The 18212-nt window shown below is 48.8% G+C and overlaps 1 protein-coding gene across 5 annotated transcripts in view; it reads right to left on the bottom strand.

Annotated features, from left to right (window-relative positions):
- Positions 1–8032, bottom strand: part of SPTBN2 (spectrin beta, non-erythrocytic 2) — a 43922-nt gene extending 35890 nt beyond the window's left edge. Inside the window, exons 1-3 of one of the 5 annotated variants that reach the window (XM_054525571.1) lie at positions 7142–7226; positions 284–374; positions 18–196 (exon numbers count right to left, since the gene is read on the bottom strand). In XM_054525571.1, the coding sequence (XP_054381546.1) occupies positions 18–174 (157 nt within the window). In that variant the 5' untranslated portion in view covers positions 175–196; positions 284–374; positions 7142–7226. Of the gene's footprint in view, positions 1–17; positions 197–283; positions 942–6960; positions 6978–7141; positions 7227–7732 lie in introns of those variants that run through there. The other 4 variants (XM_024255322.3, XM_054525573.2, XM_054525574.1 and 1 more) reach the window with 4 other exon arrangements.
- Positions 8033–18212: the final 10180 nt, after the last annotated feature.

The following is an 18212-nucleotide window of genomic DNA, read 5'->3' as shown; positions in this document are numbered from 1 at the left end:
CCCTCCCCTGACCTCACCTGCCAGAGCCTTAATGCGAGACCTCTCAAAGAGGCGGGCTGAGCTGCTGTCATTGTCCCAGTCCGAGTCAGGAAGGTCCCAGCGGTTGTTGATGTCACTGTACTGGCCCTGGATCTCCAAGCTGTCAAAGTCTGTGGGTGACAGAGTGCTGCTCATGGTGGTAGGCGGCTTCCTGCTCCTGCAAGGAGAATGTGGCCAGTAAGGGGCGTTCAGGGACCACCAAGCCCTCCACTCACCACCAGGGCCTTCTGTCTTCTCGCCCTACCTGTGCTCCGCTCTCCTTGTGGCCAGAGGCTGCGGTTGGCTGCTGAGTGGAAATCAGCCCCCAGGGGGAGAGGGGAAGCCACCTGGGAAGCCTGGGGACGGGAATGCATCAGAAGCACAGAAAATGAAGCAGGAAGGCAGCAGCAGCTCAGAGCAATGCGGTGGTCAGGAAAGGCTCCAACGGCTTAGGGCCAGAGAGGGACGGATTTAGGGGGTAAGGAAAGGGGTGATGGGCTTCAGTGCTTCAGACAGCAGTGTGCAGCCCAGGGTAATGCAGGCAGCACATACAGCACATATGGGGCCCCGTGGGCAATAATGACTAGAAAGTGGCATTCTTTCCTTCTACAAACTGTTTTGAGCCCATGATCAACCCAAGATGGCCTCCTATACCCTGTAGGCAAGTTGAGAGAAAAAGACCCAGATTCGTTGGGCGCGGTGGCTCACGCCTGTAATCACAGCACTTTGGGAGGCCGAGGTGGGTGGATCACCTGAGGTCAGAAGTTCAAGACCAGCCTGACCAACATGGTGAAACCCTGTCTCTACTAAAAATACAAAAAATTAGCTAGGCATAGTGGCACGCGCCTGTAATCCCAGCTACTCAGGAGGCTGAGGCAGGATTATTGCTTGAACCTGGGCGCACCTTAGAGCGAGACTTGTACAAAAAAAAAAAAAAAAAAAAAAAAAAAGACCTAGATTCTGCTCTTGAGCTAAGAAAAAGCTATGATACACCAGGAAGATTGATAACGCTGTTTGGCAAGTGCCCAGGAGTTCAAAGGAGGATACAGTATGGTTCTCTCCGCTTTGTTTCCTTTGGTTTGCCACAGAGAAAGTTAGTAAGTACTCAATAAATGTCGGCTGTGACATGTCCCTGCCATTGACATGCATCACCTTACCATAACTCCCTGTGGGGTGAGGGCCCACTGTTGCCCCCATTTCATAGATGAGGAAGCTGCACAAAAGATATTAAGTTGGCCAGGCACGGTGTCTCACGCCTGTAATCCCAGCACTTTGGGAGGCCAAGGCGGGCGGATCACAAGGTCAGGAGATCGAGACTATCCCTGGCTAACACGGTGAAACCCCATCTCTACTAAAAAATACAAAAAATTAGCTGGGTGTGGTGGTGGGCGCCTGTAGTCCCAGCTACTCGGGAGGCTGAGGCAGGAGAATGGCGTGAACCCAGGAGACAGAGCTTGCAGTGAGCCGAGATCACGCCACTGCATTCCAGCCTGGGCGGCAGAACAAGACTCTGTCTCAAAAAAAAAAAAAGACATTAAGTCGGCTGGGGGCATTAGCTCACACCTGTAATCCCAGAACTTTTGGGAGGCCAAGGCGGGTGGCTCACCTGAGGTCAGGAGTTTGAGACTAGCCTGGCCAACATGGTAAAACTCCATCTCTACTAAAAATACAAAATTAGCTGGGCGTGGTAGCACGCGCCTGTAGTCCTAGCTACTGGGGAGGCTGAGACAGGACAATCACTTGAAACCAGGAGGCGGAGGCTGCAGTGAGCTGAGATTGCACCACTGCACTCCAGCCTGGGCGAGACAGAGTGAGATTCCGCCTCAAAAAAAAAAAAAAAAAAAAAAAAAAGACATTAAGTTACTGGTTCAAGGTCACGCAGCTGGAAAAAACAGTGCTGGGTTTTGAAAAGTTCTTTCTGACTCTGGGGGACACGCTCTTAATCGCAGCCTCTTGAACATAGAACATACACAGGTTCCTCAACCGTCCTGTGAGGCTCATCCCAGAGGGATGAGCAGCCGTGGCTCCTGCCTAGGGCCCAAGCTGGGGAAATGTGGACCATGTCTGCTCACCAGCACTACTTACGGCTCTAACTTACGCAAACACATTCTGTCCTCAAAACAAACAAATGAGGTTCAGAATATCTGCTGGGGATAAAAAAAAAAAAAAAACCTCTACTGTCCAAAGTTCTTGTGTAATTCAGCATTCAGCAGCCATTCAAGAGAGAGGGGAGGGGACTGGGTCTGTAACTTTAACAAAACCCCCGATTTTGCATTTCTCCTAGCCCTACTTCCTAGGACCAGGGCTGTGGTCTTGGTAGTCTCGGGTTCTGGAAGGAAGGAGGTCTGGAGAAGAGAGAAGTGCTGGGTGGTGAGACTCGGGTAGGTGGTGAGACTCATGGGCACACAAAGGCAGAACCTGGCTTCCATCATTAACTGATTCCATGAAGCTGAACCTGACCTACTTGAAGGCCAGGGTTGTCTGCCCCTCCCCTTTCTCCTAAAGAGAAAACGTGCACAAGGATTTTTCTTGGGAGGAGCATTAATGACATGCAAGAGAGCTAAGGTCTAAGGCTTGTAGATTTGGGCTTTAATTCCCTGTAGAAGGAAAGGGAGCTTAATTTCTACTAGGCCTAGGACTCTTCTCATTCAAAATCCACCATTTCTCCCCACAGATTCTCTAGATTTTTTTTCTGTAAATATTTATATAAAAATATATTCTAGGGCAGAGTTGAATCACCCTGAGCAAAGAGTGCTGTGGGCAAGGCATGACCTGAACTAGCGTCACCTAATACTCTCAGCTTCTAGACGGGAAAGTAGTCCACACCTCAGGACCAAGTGTAATTCCATTTCTCTCGGCCCCTCAGATTATGGCTTCCTAACCAGCAGCCACACTTAAGCTCAGCTCTGGGATGGACATCTCCAGCACTCAAACTCTCTCTGCACAGACCTGCCCACAAAAACGCCTACACCCAAGTTCCACCCTGTCCCCGCTTCGGTTTCCATGACCCCTTATAGCAGTCACAAACTTACCAAGGCTAGCCCCCAGGAGTGTTTTGCTGGGCCAATAAGCTATTTTTAAATGACTGATTTTTTGGCCGGGTGCAGAGGCTCACGCCTGTAATCCCAGCACTTTGGGAGGCCAAGGCGGGCGGATCACCTGAGGTCAGGAGTTCGACATCAGCCTGGCCAACAAGGCGAAACCCCATCTCTACTAAAAATACAACAGATCAGCTGGGCGTGGTGGCAGGTGCCTGTAGTTCCAGCTACTCGGGAGGCTGAGGCTGTCAAATTGCTTGAACCCAGGAGGCGGAGGTTGCAGTGAGCCGCGATTGCGCCATTGCACTCCAGCCTGGATGACAGAGTGAAATTTGTCTCAAAAAAAAAAAAAAAAAGACTGATTTGGATTCCTTTAGATGGGTCTACAGGCCCAGCCACTTCACATATCTACGTTACCTGCCTGGCCCCAACTGCTGAGGTTTACAAACCCTGCCTCATATCTTTGCACTCCACAAAGAGCAGAAACTCCAAGAAGCTAACCATCTGACCCTGTCTCCAAACTCCAGTATTTCTGAGGCCCCCGTAAGCTGCACAGAACCTAAACATGGACTGCTTTGGCTTATTTTTGGGGATCCAATTTGGTCCTCCCAAGGGGAGGGGCAGGCAACCTTCAAGCAGGTCAGGTTCAGCTTCATGGAACCAGTTAATGATGAAAGCCAGGTTCTGCCTTTGTGTGTCCATGGGCACACACCTCCCTACCTACCCGAGTCTCACCACCCATCACTTCTCTCTTCTCCAGACCTCCTTCCTTTCCAGAACCAGAGACTGCCAAGACCACAGCCCTGGTCCCAGAAAGTAGGGCTCAGGAGAAATGCAGAATTGGGGGTTTTGTTAAAGTTACAAAGGGGCCCAATCGGGAGCCAGACCCTCCAGGGAAGTCCAACTGTTAGAAGGTCTCTGCGGATTCCTACCATTACCAGGAGAAAGTATGGAGCTAGAACCTCCTCTTCCCTCAAATAAAACCTCAGCCACTTAAATGCTCCTCTCCCCAAATTGAATTTGAAGCATGCATGCTGTGTGTCCTGAGTTTCCAGAAATGCTGTGATATGGATAAGGAACCAAGCTGGCACTGGTGTCCTTAGATCACAGACCCCCACAGGGCCACCATGTTGCAACTCCACAGCCTTCCAGGTGAATGGTGCTCTCTGGCATTGTTCAGCATGTGGCTCTGAGGCTCGCTACCTTTGTGTCACTAGGTCTTGGTTTCCAAGCATTCTAGCTCTGCAGCTCCCTGGCCTTTTGGACAATATGATGTCTTCTCAGCTTGTGTCCACTGCTGCCATCTTTAGATTCCCACTGATTTCTATTTGCTTTTCTCCTACACATATCCAGTGCTGGTTTCTTGCCACTGCGTAGATCATTCCTCACCTATGACCCGGGTCACCATGCTCACACTTCCTCAGTCAGCCAGCAGCCCCCCGGCTTCATGACCCCGTCTCTCTTGAAGCCGGAGAATCCTCAATCGTCCTCTCTTCCACGGATTCCTGAAGTCTGGCAATAGGGTGGTGCGGTAGCTAATCCAGATTACAGTCTCATCATACCTTATTCTTAGCAATTGACCTCAAGGCCAGGCCCAAGTAGCTTACACTGTTAGTGCTAGAAGAATGCCAACCCCCGCCGGCTGCAGGCTTAGTGTCCTGCCGGAATGTACTCCAGGCACTGCTGGAGGCAGACTAGGCTCACCGTGCCGATCCTCCAGGGCAGTTTTCCTCTCTTTCAGCTGACATGTTAAGGTAGAAATCCTATACCCTGGGCTAGAGGCTGCCTTGTACCCTAATTCTTCCTCTCACCACATCCTGCTCCTGATGAATTCTTTCCCTCCCTCAGAGTTGATCATTCCCTCCTCTGTGCTTCCAGGGCACTTCGGCATGCAGCTAGTATTGTACTTATCACATCGCATTACGGTTAGTTGTTTATGTGTCTCTCTGCCTGCTCTACATTTAACTCATTGAGGACAAGCGCTGTCTTACTTGTTTTGGTGTTTTTTCCAGACTCAGTACAATAGATATTTAATAAAGAGATATTGAATGACTTGACTATAATTCATTTTCTTGGCCATCGAATTAATGTCTTTCTTAGGACTAGAGAGAAGCTCAAGGAAAGAATGAACACGGGATTGGAGAAGACCTGCTCCTGGGCTGGAATACTTTCAGGGTTGAGCTCAACAACTCAGGACTGGAGATTCTCAAACTTCCATGAATCCCAGCAACCACCTGGAGGACTGTTAAATCACAGGTCACTCCCCCCATCCCCCAGTTTCTGATTCAGTACTTCTGGGGTGGTACCTGGGAATGTGCATTTCTAACCTGTTCCCAGGTGATATTGAAGCTACTGGTCTGGGGACCACACTTTGAGGGCCACCCTTGTCCAAAGATGAGAAGCAGCTGCAATTGGTTAGAGGAGCCATGAGTGCTGAGAAGACACAAAGTTTCAGGGGTGAGTGTGACCCAGGGTTGGCTTCTAGGTCTGCTCAGGCCCTACCCCACACTAAACTCAAATATCACTCCCCCTCAGGAGCTTAGGCGATGAGAGGAAGATGAAGATGGAGTAGGTACCAGAGGTAATGAAAGAAACAGTGCCGACGCCCCAACAGCGAACCGCAGATATGCGAGAGGAGAACGGCAGAGCTAGAGAAGTCATGGGAAGGCAGAGTTGAACAAATGACAGTGAGATGAATAATAGATTAGAAGAAATGGGGACTTTGGCAAAGTTCAAATTTTATTTGCTTCTAAGTATAAATGGGTGGACTGCAGAGAGATAAAACGAAAAAGAAGTCACAAATCAGCTCAGAGCCCCCAGGAAGGCAAGAGAAAGATGGGCCCAGGGCAGAAGGAAGGAACAGCAAAACCCCAACCCACCTCTCAGACTGTGTTCCTGATCAATTCCCTCGGAGGAAGTTAGGAACTGGGCTGAAGAGGGGGACTGAAATTTTATTTTGTCTTCTAGAGTCCTCCAGTTATGGCAGATTTATTCAAATACTCAGCTTCTTCACTCCCTTGCTACCTCCCTTCCCCAACCAGGGGTCACATCAATTTCTCTAAGGGAAGAATGTAAACTCCATCCTACCTTCTCCTCGGCCAATCCTTTGCCTTTCTGAATAAGCCAAGAGGTTGCCCCACACCTCAAGCTAAGACACATATTTGGAACTCACTCTGCCCTCTTCACCTTCAAGGAAAACTGGTTTGTGGCTACCTCTGCCCATGCCTGAAACCCCCGGGCTCTCCAACGTTGGAACTGTGGCTGCTCCGAGAGGGGGAGGGCAGACGACGTGTAGCAGGTTAAGACCAGGGCAAACCTGCACCTCACACAAGCATGCAATGTCCTGGGGCCAATGGGGTAAAGTTCCAAGCGAGTGGAAGGTAAATCACGACTGTGGCCCCGGAGCTGGAACACCCCCGCGAGCAGGCCTTGCTGGGTAGTTCCGTGCGGGGCGGACCGCACAGCCCTATCAGCGTCCCGGCCACAGAAACGCCGCACGCGGCCGCTTCCCCGCCGCCCGAAGCGTCTGCGTTCTCCCCGGGCCAGTTCCGGCCACCATAGCCAACCGCGTGCCCCTCTCCCACACACTGTGGGGGAACAGAAGGGAGCGCGTGGAGCCAGCTGCCAAAGAGGCGAGGAGGAGCCCACGCGGCTCCCGGGAGGAGGGAGCCGGGCTCCCGCAGTCCGCCGGGCAGAGGCGGCCGAGCGCGCCCCCAGCACCTGGCCCGGCGCCGGCCCGTCCGCCCCGCAGCCCCGGCGACGCGAGGGGCCGGCGCTGTCAGACCCGCTCCCAGCCTCGCCGCGAACGTGTCCGTCAGCCCTAACTGTTCCAGACTCTTCTCCCGGCTCCAGAGAGGCCCGAGTCCCCCCCCGGCCTTGGCCCCCACCGCCCTCATCCCGGTACCTGTGTGGCTGGCACGGGACCTTCTCCGTCCCGTCCCCGCCTGCTCCCGCCCCGGCTCACCCCGGCCGCCGGGACCCGACCCCGACCCCGACCCCGACCCCGACCCCGCCGACCGCACGCGGCCGCACAAAGCGCGCCGCCCCGCGGGCCCGGACAAAGCGGGCGGGGCGCCGGCACCTACCTCGGCGCGGAGCGGCGGCCGGGCGGGCGGGGGCGCGGCGGGCGGGGGCGCACCGGTAGTTGCCGCGCCCGCAGCCCGGCCGCGACGGGCGGTTGCAGGCAGCGGCCGGGCGCGCGGCGGGCGGCGGGCGGCGGGCGGCGGGCGGGCGCTGTCACGGGGCGCAGGCGGCGCGGGGGGCGCGCGGGGCGGGCGGCGGCGGGGCGCGTGGCGGCGGCGCGCGGGCGCGAGCGGCGGGACTGCGGCGCCGCGGAAGGAGGACAATAGCCTCCCTCTGCCGCAGGCCGCCGGCTCCCGCGGGAGGCCCGGGACCATCTGGAGCCGGCGGCCCCGCGGGGCTCGGGGCGGGGCCCAAGTCGCCCCTTCCCCGCCCAGCGCCATGGCAACCGTGGCCCCTCTCGGTGCTCCCCGCCGCTCCCCACCCGGGGTCGTTGACCTGCCCCGGGGCGAACGCGGCGGCAGCTCCTAGGCCAGCTGCCGACCCCCAGCCACCTTCCGTACGGGTTCCCCCCAAAACCCCGCCTTCCCGTCCTCGCTGGCCCCCGGGTCCCCCACAGCTTACAGGTCTTGATCTCCCCGGTTCGGACACCTCACCTTTGTCCCTATTCTGCTTTTCCTCCAAAATCCGTATCCCCGAGACACGCGATCCTTCCTCTAATGACACTGCCGACGAGGTTTCCCGAGATCCAGCCTCCGTTCCCCTTTCCTCTCCGGGCACCTCCAGGCCGTCTCCGCTAAGCATTCCTCTCACCCGTCCCCTCGCTCTCGCGTCCTCCTTCAGGCAGCTGGGCCGGCTCTCCCTCCCAGAACATCTCCATGGCACAGTGAAGATTCGCCTTCTACAGATCAGATGCTCGGAACAGGCATCTCAGCGCTTCTCAGCTCCTCTCATTTATCAACCAGGAGAATTCCGGCCTAGTCACCGTCTTGAGGGGGGTGGGGGTGGGGGCAGACATTTCTAGGCCTGACACGGCTGGGTTTCTCCTTGGTTTGTTAGCGTCTGAGTGGTCTGAGGTCTAAGGTCCTTAACCAAGGTGAACTGCTGCCTGCTTAGGAGAAGAAGGAATTATGCCCAAATCATGACAAACTCACAGAGTGCCAGGTGGGTGCTAAAAGCGCATCATCTCATGTGACACTCCCACCCCCACTCCAGCTCTGAGAAGTAGGTGCTGTTCTTCCAGATTAGAAAACTCAGCTCAGAGATGAACCAGTGGTAACAGGGTGAGTTTTGTACAGAGCCGTTAGGTTATGTACTGCCCCTGAAGATGCCGGCCCATTTCTATCCAGGGAATGCCTGAAATGGCCAAGTAAGGGCACTCAAAGAATGGGCTTTGAGTGAATTATTGGATTTAAGGTTTTATAATAGATTTATGGGTAATTTAGGATTTTGCTCCTTTCTGAAAAGGTATGCATACTGAAACAAATATGTGCAATTGAAGTACTTTCCAGATATGGTTTTGACAGCCCTAACTAGTGGTGTCATCTACCTCGCCTTGGTTTTCCTAGTCTATAAAATGGGCTGGGAGGAGGGTTGGGGAGGTCCACTGAAAGATTACTTTGAAGTTCTCTCCTACCTCTGATATCTGTGCTTCTACCGTGAAACTGGAACTGGCTTTCTGGTGTGTACCTCACAGTTAGCTGCATTTGAGGCTATTTATTATTATTATTATTTTGAGATGGAGTCTTGCTCTGTCACCCAGGCTGGAGTGCAGCGGCGTGATCTCGGCTCACTGCAACCTCCTCCTCCAGGGTTCAAGCAATTTTCCTGCCTCAGCCTCCCGAGTAGCTGGGATTATAGGTGCATGCCACCATGCCCGACTAATTTTTGTATCTTTAGTAGAGTCAGAGTTTTGCCATGTTGGCCAGGCTGTTCTTGAACTCCTGACCTCAGGTGATCTTCCTGCCTCAGCCTCCCAAAGTGCTGGGATTACAGACGTGAGCTGCTGTGCCGGGCCTGAGGCTATTTATTATTATTATTTTTAATAGCCACTCTTTCAGGCAATGGCATTAAAGAAACAAGGGCATAAACTGCAACTCTTCCCAGAGGTAGGAGTATGTGTTGGTTGGTTCGGGGGAAGGAGGCACCAACCTGTGCATGACGGTCATCAGGGACACTTGGTCAGGGACATTAAAGCCGATGGGATGAGAATCAGCTGCCCATGGCCAGGCGCAGTGGCTCACCCTTGTAATCCCAGCACTTTGGGAGGCCGAGGCAGTGGATCACGAGGTCAGGAGTTCGAGACCAGCCTGGCCAACATGGTGAAACCCCTTTTCTACTAAAAATACAGAAATTAGCCAGGCGTGGTGGTGGGCATGTAATCCCAGCTACTCAGGAGGCTGAGGCAGGAGAATCGCTTGAACCCGGGAGGCAGAGGTTGCAGTGAGCTGAGATTGTGCCACTGCACTCCAGCCTGGGCAACAAGAACGAGACTCCATCTCCAAAAAAAAAAAGAAAAAAATAGAGAATCAGCTGCCCTGCCAAAGGAACTGGAACCACCAAGCTGCTGCTGCTGTACTGGTTATGGGAACTGAGGGTCTCAATGACAGCCTATAATATTGTGACCCAATTAGAAGTCAAGGGTATTAAGTCTTATGATTAGCAAAATAATATCTTTTGTAGAGTTGTTTCCTATTTTCAGCATTTCATAATCCTTCAAGAAACCTTGTAAGATAAACATTCTCATTCTTATTCTATTGATGAACAGACTGATGTTCAGACACCTAAGTGAATGTACAAATTCACAGAATTAGTTCATGGTAGAAACTCCAGGTCTTCTGAATCCTAATATGTTCTTTCCTCTCTGCTAGACAAGGAGTATAGCAGAATGGTTAAAAGCATTGATTTTGGAGTCAGACTCCTTGGTTTTAAAACGTAGTTCTGCCACCCACTCACTGTGTAATCTTGGGCAAGTTACCTCCTTAGGATTCAGTTTATTTACATGTAAAACGGCACCATAATGTAGGGAACATCAAATGAATTATTGCAGGTAAAGTAAGAGAACAGTGCCCAGCACATAGTAAGCACTTAATCAGTATCAGCCGTTATGATTTTACCATATTATTTCCCATACTGTTTCCCGATTTGGAGAGGAAGCACGTTGAATAAAGAGAACACTGAGATCGCCTATCTCAGCTCTGTGACAGGGTTGCTTTGGAAACTTGTTATTTTGCTCTGTAGTGAACCAGTACAGTCAATGATGAAGAAAACATCTGGTTCCTTCTTATTTGAGTTGCAAAAGCGAATGGAATGATGTCCACCAAGTTTGTTGAGCTTCTCAGTGAATCCACATTTGCTGCTTACATTACCAAGATTCATGGGAAGGTCTTGGCTCTGCCCACCAAACATACATACATTGCTGAATTCTCAGTTCTTGTTTCAATACCAGGGAAGAGGTGTCCCTCCTTCCACCTAAGACGGATTCTTCTGGCTCCTATGCTAAGTCTCAGCCCCTTCTGCAGCCTCACGGCCCTCACTCCTCTCTCTGCTGGCTCCTTTCCATCAGCATTTAAACATGCTCAAGCATTTGCCAGCTTAAAAAGTAATCAAGAAGCCCTGATCTCCCTCCATGCATTCCCCTTGCTCTTTATGTTCACAGTCTTCCTGAGTCATTTGCACTCATTGGCTTCACTTCCTCTCCCCTGTTCAATCAAATATTTATGCAAAAACTATATGGCTAATTATATGCCAGGCACTGTGCTGGGATCTGGGGATATAATGATGAGTAAAATGGATACTGTCTGTTTTCTCTTGGAAGAGCCTGTGGTGGGATTGACAGACATTAATAAAATAACCCATCAGATATATAACCACAAAGTATAATGAGTGTTATGAATGAAAAGTTCAGGATGTTAAGAGAGAACTGAACAGACTCATAACCTCAGATCACCTGAGCTGAGATCTGAAATATGAGAAGCATTAACTAGACAGAGTGGGGAATAATAATAGCTGTTACTAACATTAACGTGGAACTGTATTTCTAATACTTTACACATAACATTTCATTTAATCCTTTATAACAACTCTGAGAGGTAAGTATTAACCCCATTTCACAGATGATGAAATGGAGACACTGAGAGATTAAGTATCTTACTCAGGGTCATCAAACCAGGCAAGGGTAGAGCTGGGATTTTAACTCAGTCTGACCCTTGAACCCATGTTCTTAGCCACAGAGTGAATGGCTAACAGGCCTGATGTTGCAGGACACATGGTGTACATAGGAAATGGAGAAAAGAGGCCAGGTGCAGTGGCTCACGACTTTGTAATCCCAGCACTTTGGGAGGCCGAAGTAGGCAGATCACAAGGTCAGGAGATCGAGACCATCCTGGCTAACACAGTGAAACCCCGTTTCTACTAAAAATACAAAAAAATTAGCTGGGTGTGGTGGCATGCGCCTGTAATCCCAGCTACTCGGGAGGCTGAGGCAGGAGAATTGCTTGAACCCGGGAGGCAGAGGTTGCAGTGAGCTGAGATCATTCCACTGCACTCCAGCCTGGGCAACAGAGCAAGACTCTGTCTCTCAAAAAAAAAAAAAAAAAAAATGGAGAAAAGAGGCCGGGCGCGGTGGCTCACGCCTGTAATCCCAGCATTTTGGGAGGCTGAGGCGGGTGGATCACCTGAGGTCAGGTGTTCGAGACTAGCCTGGCCAACATGGTGAAACCTCATCTCTACTAAAAATACAAGAATTAGCCGGGCGTGGTGGCAAGTGCCTGTAATCCCAGCTACTCGGGAGGCTGAGGCAGGAGAATCTCTTGAGCCTGGGAGACGGAGGCTACAGTGAGCTGAGATTCTGCCACTGCACTCCAGCCTGGGGGACAGAGTGACTCTTTTTCAAAACAACCAACCAAAAAAAAAAAAAAAATACAAAAGAAATGGAGAAAAGACCAGGGTGCAGGGAAAACAGAGGGGAAGAGGGAATGTGTAGAGAATTGTGACTGGGGAGATAGGCAAGGGCTAGATCATGCAGAGCTTTTTATGTCATTATTTAAAGAATTTTGATTTTCACCTTTAGAGCCCTGAGAGACTATTGAAAGGTTGAAATAAGGAAGTGATAGGATCAACTTTGTATTTTAAAAAGGTTACTGTAGCTGCTATGGGGGGAATAGGTTACTCTAGCTGCTATGGGGGGGTGCAAAGACTGGTGTGAGAAACCAGTTAGGAGGCTACCACTGTGGGTAGGGTGACAGAGGAGATGGTAGCTTGAACTCAGTTGCTGGCAGTGGAGATGGAGTGCACAGGTTGAAAGAATTGACCAGATGTGGTGATGGGATAGATATAGGGGTGGTGGTGAGGAAAAAGGGTTAGTCAAGGATGGGTTGTGCAACTGGAATAATGGAGCTACTATTTGCTGAGATGAGGAATACTCCAGGAAAACCAGGTTTGGGTGGAGAGATTGTTGGTTTTGGAATCTAGGTTTGAGGTATCTTTGAATCAATCAAGTGGAGATATTGAGTAGTCAATTGTATATTGGCGTGGACTTTAAAGGGGAGGTCTGGACTTAAGATACCCATTTGGAATACACCAGTGTAGAAATAGATGGTAATTGAAGGGGATAGATGAGCATTGATACAATTGACTTAATCCAATGCAATAGAACTTCCACTCTAAAGCTGCTTTCAACAAGGTTATCAATAATCCTATTGCAAAATCCAGCTGTTAGTTTCCAATTGCTGTCTCACTTCTCCTCTTGGCAGCAATTGACTCTAATTATGCCCTGCTTCTTGAAATTTTCTTCTTTTGGTATGGGGTTGCCATTCTCTTGGTTTTCCTTCAACCCCTGTGGTCCCTTCTCTGTTTCTTTTGTGAGTTCCTTTTCTGCTTGTCGCTTAATTTTGTTGTTGATGGTTGTGTTTTGTCTAGGCCTTTTCTTATTCTCTGCACTCTTCCTGGGCCATCTTATTTACTGTGGGGCTAGAGTAGTCTCTTTAATACATCAGACGGATCATTCCTCTTCTGGAAACCCTTCAGTGGCTCCCCACTGCCCTTGGGACAAAGTCCAAAGTTCTTAACAAAGTTTGCACACCCTGCTTACCTCTCCAGCCTGGTCTGTCACCACTCTGCACTTGGCACTCTGTGTCCTCACCATAAGGAACCTCTTGGAGTTTCCCCAATGTTTATGGGATTTTGAGCATGCTCTTCCTTCTGGCTGGAATCACTCTTCCTCTTCCATTCACCCAATGTTTACTCATCCTTCAGGTATCAATTTAGATGTTACTTCCTCTGGAAAGCCTTCCTTGAGCTCCAAGTCTGGGACAGGGGCATTCTGAGAGCACTCCATACTGGATTGTCACTGCCCATTGGTTGTGTTCTCTCTTAGAGCATGAGCACCATGAGGGAAGAGAACACAATTATTTCACAGTTGTATCCCCAGCAGAGCAAACATAGATATCTGTGCAGTAAACTAATGAATGGAAGAAAAGACCTTGGGAGAGAAGATGAGTCCTTATTGTAAGTAGATGAAACAAAATGTTTTCATATCAAATGATGTATTTCCCATTTCTTTTATTCCTAATCTATCTCCATCACTTAAGCAGCAGCAGCAGCAACGGCAACAGCAAGTGCTTTGTAGATGCACTGACCTCTGCATAGGGATGACACAGAGAGATCAAAGTTAAATTCTTCGCTTTGGAACCCTTAACTAGACCCTTTAAAATCTATAGCAGAGAGCTGGGCGCAGTGGCTCACACCTGTAATCCCAGTAATTTGGGAGGCTGAAGCGGGTGGATCACCTGAGGTCGGGAGTGGGAGACCAGCCTGGCCAACATGGTGAAACCCTGTCTCTACTAAAAATACAAAAATTAGCCAGGTGTGGTGGTGCATGCTTGTAGTTCCAGCTACTTGGGAGGCTGAGGCAGGAGAATTGCTTGAACCCGGGAGGCAGAAGTTGCAGTGAGCCGAGATCGCGCCAGTACAGTCCATCCTGGGTGACAGAGCAAGACTCTGTCTCAAAAAAAAAAAAAAAAAAAAAAAAATATCAGGAGAAGGGGGCTGGGAGGAGAATCCTAAGAGACTGAGAGACTGAGTTTAAAACTTGCAACGATTGACAGCTGGGCATGGTGGCTCACGCCTGTAGCCCTACCACTTTGGGAGGCTGAGGCAAGAGGATTACTTAAGGCCAGGAGTTCAAGACCAGCTTGTGCAATAATAGTGAGATCCCCATCTTTACAAAAACTTTAAAAATTATCTGGGCATGGCGGTATATGCCTATGGTCCCAGATACTTGGGCGGCAGAGGTGGGAGAATTGCTTGAGCCTGGGAGGTCGAGGCTGCAGTGAGCCATGACCATGTCACTGCACTCCAGTCTGAGCAACAGAGTGAGACCCTGTCTCAAACAAACAAACACAAACAAAAAACCAAACTTGCAACGATTGCATTATTTATTTTTTTTAATCATCCAGCTCAAAATGTCAGATTGCGTTATCTTGATTGGTGAAGTTAATTCTTTTTTAGCTTTCAGTAGAAATGAGAGCTGACGAACTAAGTTGAGAAATAAAGAAAATGACATATTTCCTCACCTGAGTCTATGACTTGAAATTGTAAACAAGCGTGCTACACAAGTAAAGGTCAGAAAGGTGGCTTGCCGAGGACTGACCTGATTTCCTGTGATTACTTAGGCCATGAAGTCAGCTTGGTCTTGGCGAGCTTGGGGCATGGTTTGCAAAGGATAATCAAGTATTTGAAAGCAAAAGTCTGCGAATGAGCCAAGATAAAGTGTCACATCAAATGGGGAATTCTAATAGGTGGGGGTAGGTGGAGGTGGAGTACAGAGGACTGAAGACAGTCATGCCTCGAGCTCCCTTACACAGTGTAGAAAAGTGTGGGTTCTCAGAGCCCCAAGGGATGTTCTAAGCTGAGCAATGCTGTGAGTGCACGCTGCTGTTGTTGAAATCGGAGAAAGTAGAACCGATTTGAGAACATGGAAATATTACATCCATTTATCTTCGTCCAGTTGAGACTCAAACCAGCACTTATTTATGGACGATCCCTCTCAAACTATTTTTAACTTGCAAACCTAAATGCAATTAAAAACTGGGCCCATATGAATGATTCAGACTCATCTGGGAGCAGTCTGGGACCAACCATGATTCTCAATACCTTTGACTTTACCAGTCAACAACAAACCACTTTTTCTTCCAAGAAGCTCATGCCACTAACCCCTGTGAATACAAAGACCTTTGAGAAAGTGTCTTAATTTGTTCAGCAGCAATAAGAAAAACAAGAAAAGAAAAAGTGTCTGATTGCACTCATCTGCTTAAAATAAATTTTGATGGCATCTGTTTAATACTAGTAACTGAGGGGAAGGCTTCGGGGTTCCTCAGTTGAATTGCACTGGAAACTGAGTTGTACTAGAAAACCCAGGGCACCCAGAGAAGAATAGGTTTTGTGTACATCTTTGAAGCTATAGACATTTGAGGTCAGTTTTCTGTATCTCAGCCTAATTTACTTGTGCTGTGGGGCACAGCTAGTGGCTAGTCATGTCAACTATTATGGCTTCTGAAACTTCCAGGGTGTGAAGATATCAGACCGTGTTTGAATTCTGGTCCACCTTTTTCTAATTGTGTGAACTTGGACAAGGTATTTAACTTCTCTAAGCATAAGCTTCCTCATCTGTAAATCAGGGATAATTTTACAGAAGGAAGTTGTGATGAGAAATTAAATAGTGCTTGTCAGGTGCATGACACCTGGTACCAGATAAGGGCTCAAAAAGTGTTAGCTATTACTGTTATCATTATTTTACTTGTTTTGTATGTAGGCAAACCTTGCCTTAGGTAAAGCATAATGTACGAAAATCTGGATTTGCATAAAATGTTAAAGGGGGAGATTATTTGCATTACAAAAGGATTCTTCAGTTTATGAAAGAACTGATAACAGGGTTTCTTTTAAACAGTCAACTTCCCAGTATGTCTAAAATGATTTGATTCATACAAAACTTGGCTTATACAATGTTTTAGGAACACAGCTAGCATACAAAGCACAGGATATCTATAATACAATCATTCAGGCCAGGTCTGAGCCACTGTGACAAGTTAACAATTACACTCCTGGGTATTCTCCACGCCCCTTTATAAAGGGATTAGATGGATTCTCTGTGGGTTCAATGGGCAGATCTGGGACCAATGGGTGGAAGACACGGGGCAGAGAGAGGGAGTAGACTTTAGCTCAATATAATGAAAAACTCTCTACGAAACCACTGCTGCCCAAAGCTGGAATGGGTTGCCTCTGAGGCGGCAAATTTCCCAACACGAGATATTCAAGTAAAAGCTAGATACCAACTTGTTATTGACTGTTAGAATGATTACTGCATGAAATAGGGAGGTGAAGTAGGTCAGTGTTTCCCAACCCTAAACACACTAAATAGACTATGCAAACTGGACCAACACTCTACCTTGGATACCAGAAAGAGGTTGAGGAAGGAAGTAGAGAGAGGCTAATCAGGAGAAGAGGTGGGGATAAAGGAAATGAGTTGAAAAAAATATTGCTTCTCTGGCTGGGAAATACTAGATTAAATGCCCTTTAAGATTTCTTCTAATTTAGGCCAGGTTCAGTGGCTCACGCCTGTAATCCCAGCACTTTGGGAGGCTGAGGCAGGTGGATCACCTGAGGTCAGGAGTTCAAGACCAGCCCGGCCAACATGGTGAAACCCCATCTCTATTAAAAATACAAAAATTAGCCGGGTGTGGTGGCACACACCTGTAATCCCAGCTACTCAGGAGGCTGAGGCAGGAGAATCACTTGAACCCGGGAGGCAGAGATTGCAGTGAGCTGAGATCGTGCCACTGCACTCCAGCCTGGGCAACAAGAGCGAAACTCGGTCTCAAAAAAAAAAAAGATTTCTTCTAATTTAAATATTCTAAAACTCTGATTGTTTCATAGACATTATTTTAACTGTATTTCTGGAAAAATTTTCCTATTTTAGGTATGGAAAACTAAAACATAACACCTAAAGAAAGAGGTAAAATGGGAAAAGAATTGAGACATCCTGACCCTTTCAGACCTTTGATCCCATAGTCTCTTTCCAATTGGTGAGAATGAAAGTTGGGGAAACAGAATTCAGAAGTGGCCTTAACGCCAGAACAGATGAAAATCAAATTGACTTTATTATTTTTAAATTATTATTATTATTATTTTTGAGACGGAGTCTCTCTCTGTCACCAGGCTGGAGTGCAGTGGCATGATCTCAGCTCACTATAACTTGCACCTCTGGGGTTCAAGCAATTCTCCTACCTCAGCCTTCTGAGTAGCTGGCACTACAGGCGCATGCCACCACACCCGGCTAATTTTTGTATTTTTAGTAGAGATGTGGTTTCACCATGTTGGCCAGGATGGTCTCGATCTTCTGACCTCATGACCTGCCTGCCTTGGCCTCCCAAAATGCTGGGATTACAGGCGTGAGCCACTGCGCTTGGCCATTATTATTATTTTTTGAGACAGTGTCTCACTCTGTTGCCCAGGCTGGAGTGCAGCAGCCCGATCTCAGCTCACTGCAACCTCTGCTTCCCAGATTCAAGCAATCCTCCCACCTCAGCCTCATGAGTAGCTGGGACTATAGGCGCTCACCACCATGCCTGCCTAATTTATTTTTTGTAGAGGCAGGGTTTGCCATGTTGGCCAGGCTGGTCTTGGACTCCTGAGCTCAAGCGACCTGCCCACTTTGGCCTCCCCAAGTGCTGGGATTACAGGCGTCAGCCAACGTGCCGGGCCTAAGTTTTAATTTTTTTTAAGATGGGGTCTCATTATGTTGTCCAGGCTGGTCTCCAACTCCTAGGCTCAAGCAATCCTCCTGCCTAGGCCTCCTCAAGTGCTGTGATTACAGGCGTGAGCCACTGTGCACAGCCAAGTCAACTTTTAGAGATTGGTGAAAAATCAGCTCAACTAAGGTTCCAGATAACTAGTTTTAAAGACTGTACACCTGTATCCCTGGCAAAGTGCTTCAGAGTACTGTAATCATACACAGTCAGGATGTCTCAATTCTTTTCCCATTTTACCTCTCTTTAGGTGTTATATTTTAGTTTTCCATAGCTAAAATAGGAAAATTCTCCCAGGAATATAGTTAAAATAATGTCTATGAAACAATCT

This window comes from Pongo abelii, chromosome 9 (assembly GCF_028885655.2).
Source record: "Pongo abelii isolate AG06213 chromosome 9, NHGRI_mPonAbe1-v2.0_pri, whole genome shotgun sequence".
Classification (NCBI taxonomy): Eukaryota; Metazoa; Chordata; class Mammalia; order Primates; family Hominidae; genus Pongo; species Pongo abelii.
This window is presented reverse-complemented; position numbering and strand designations above follow the sequence as displayed.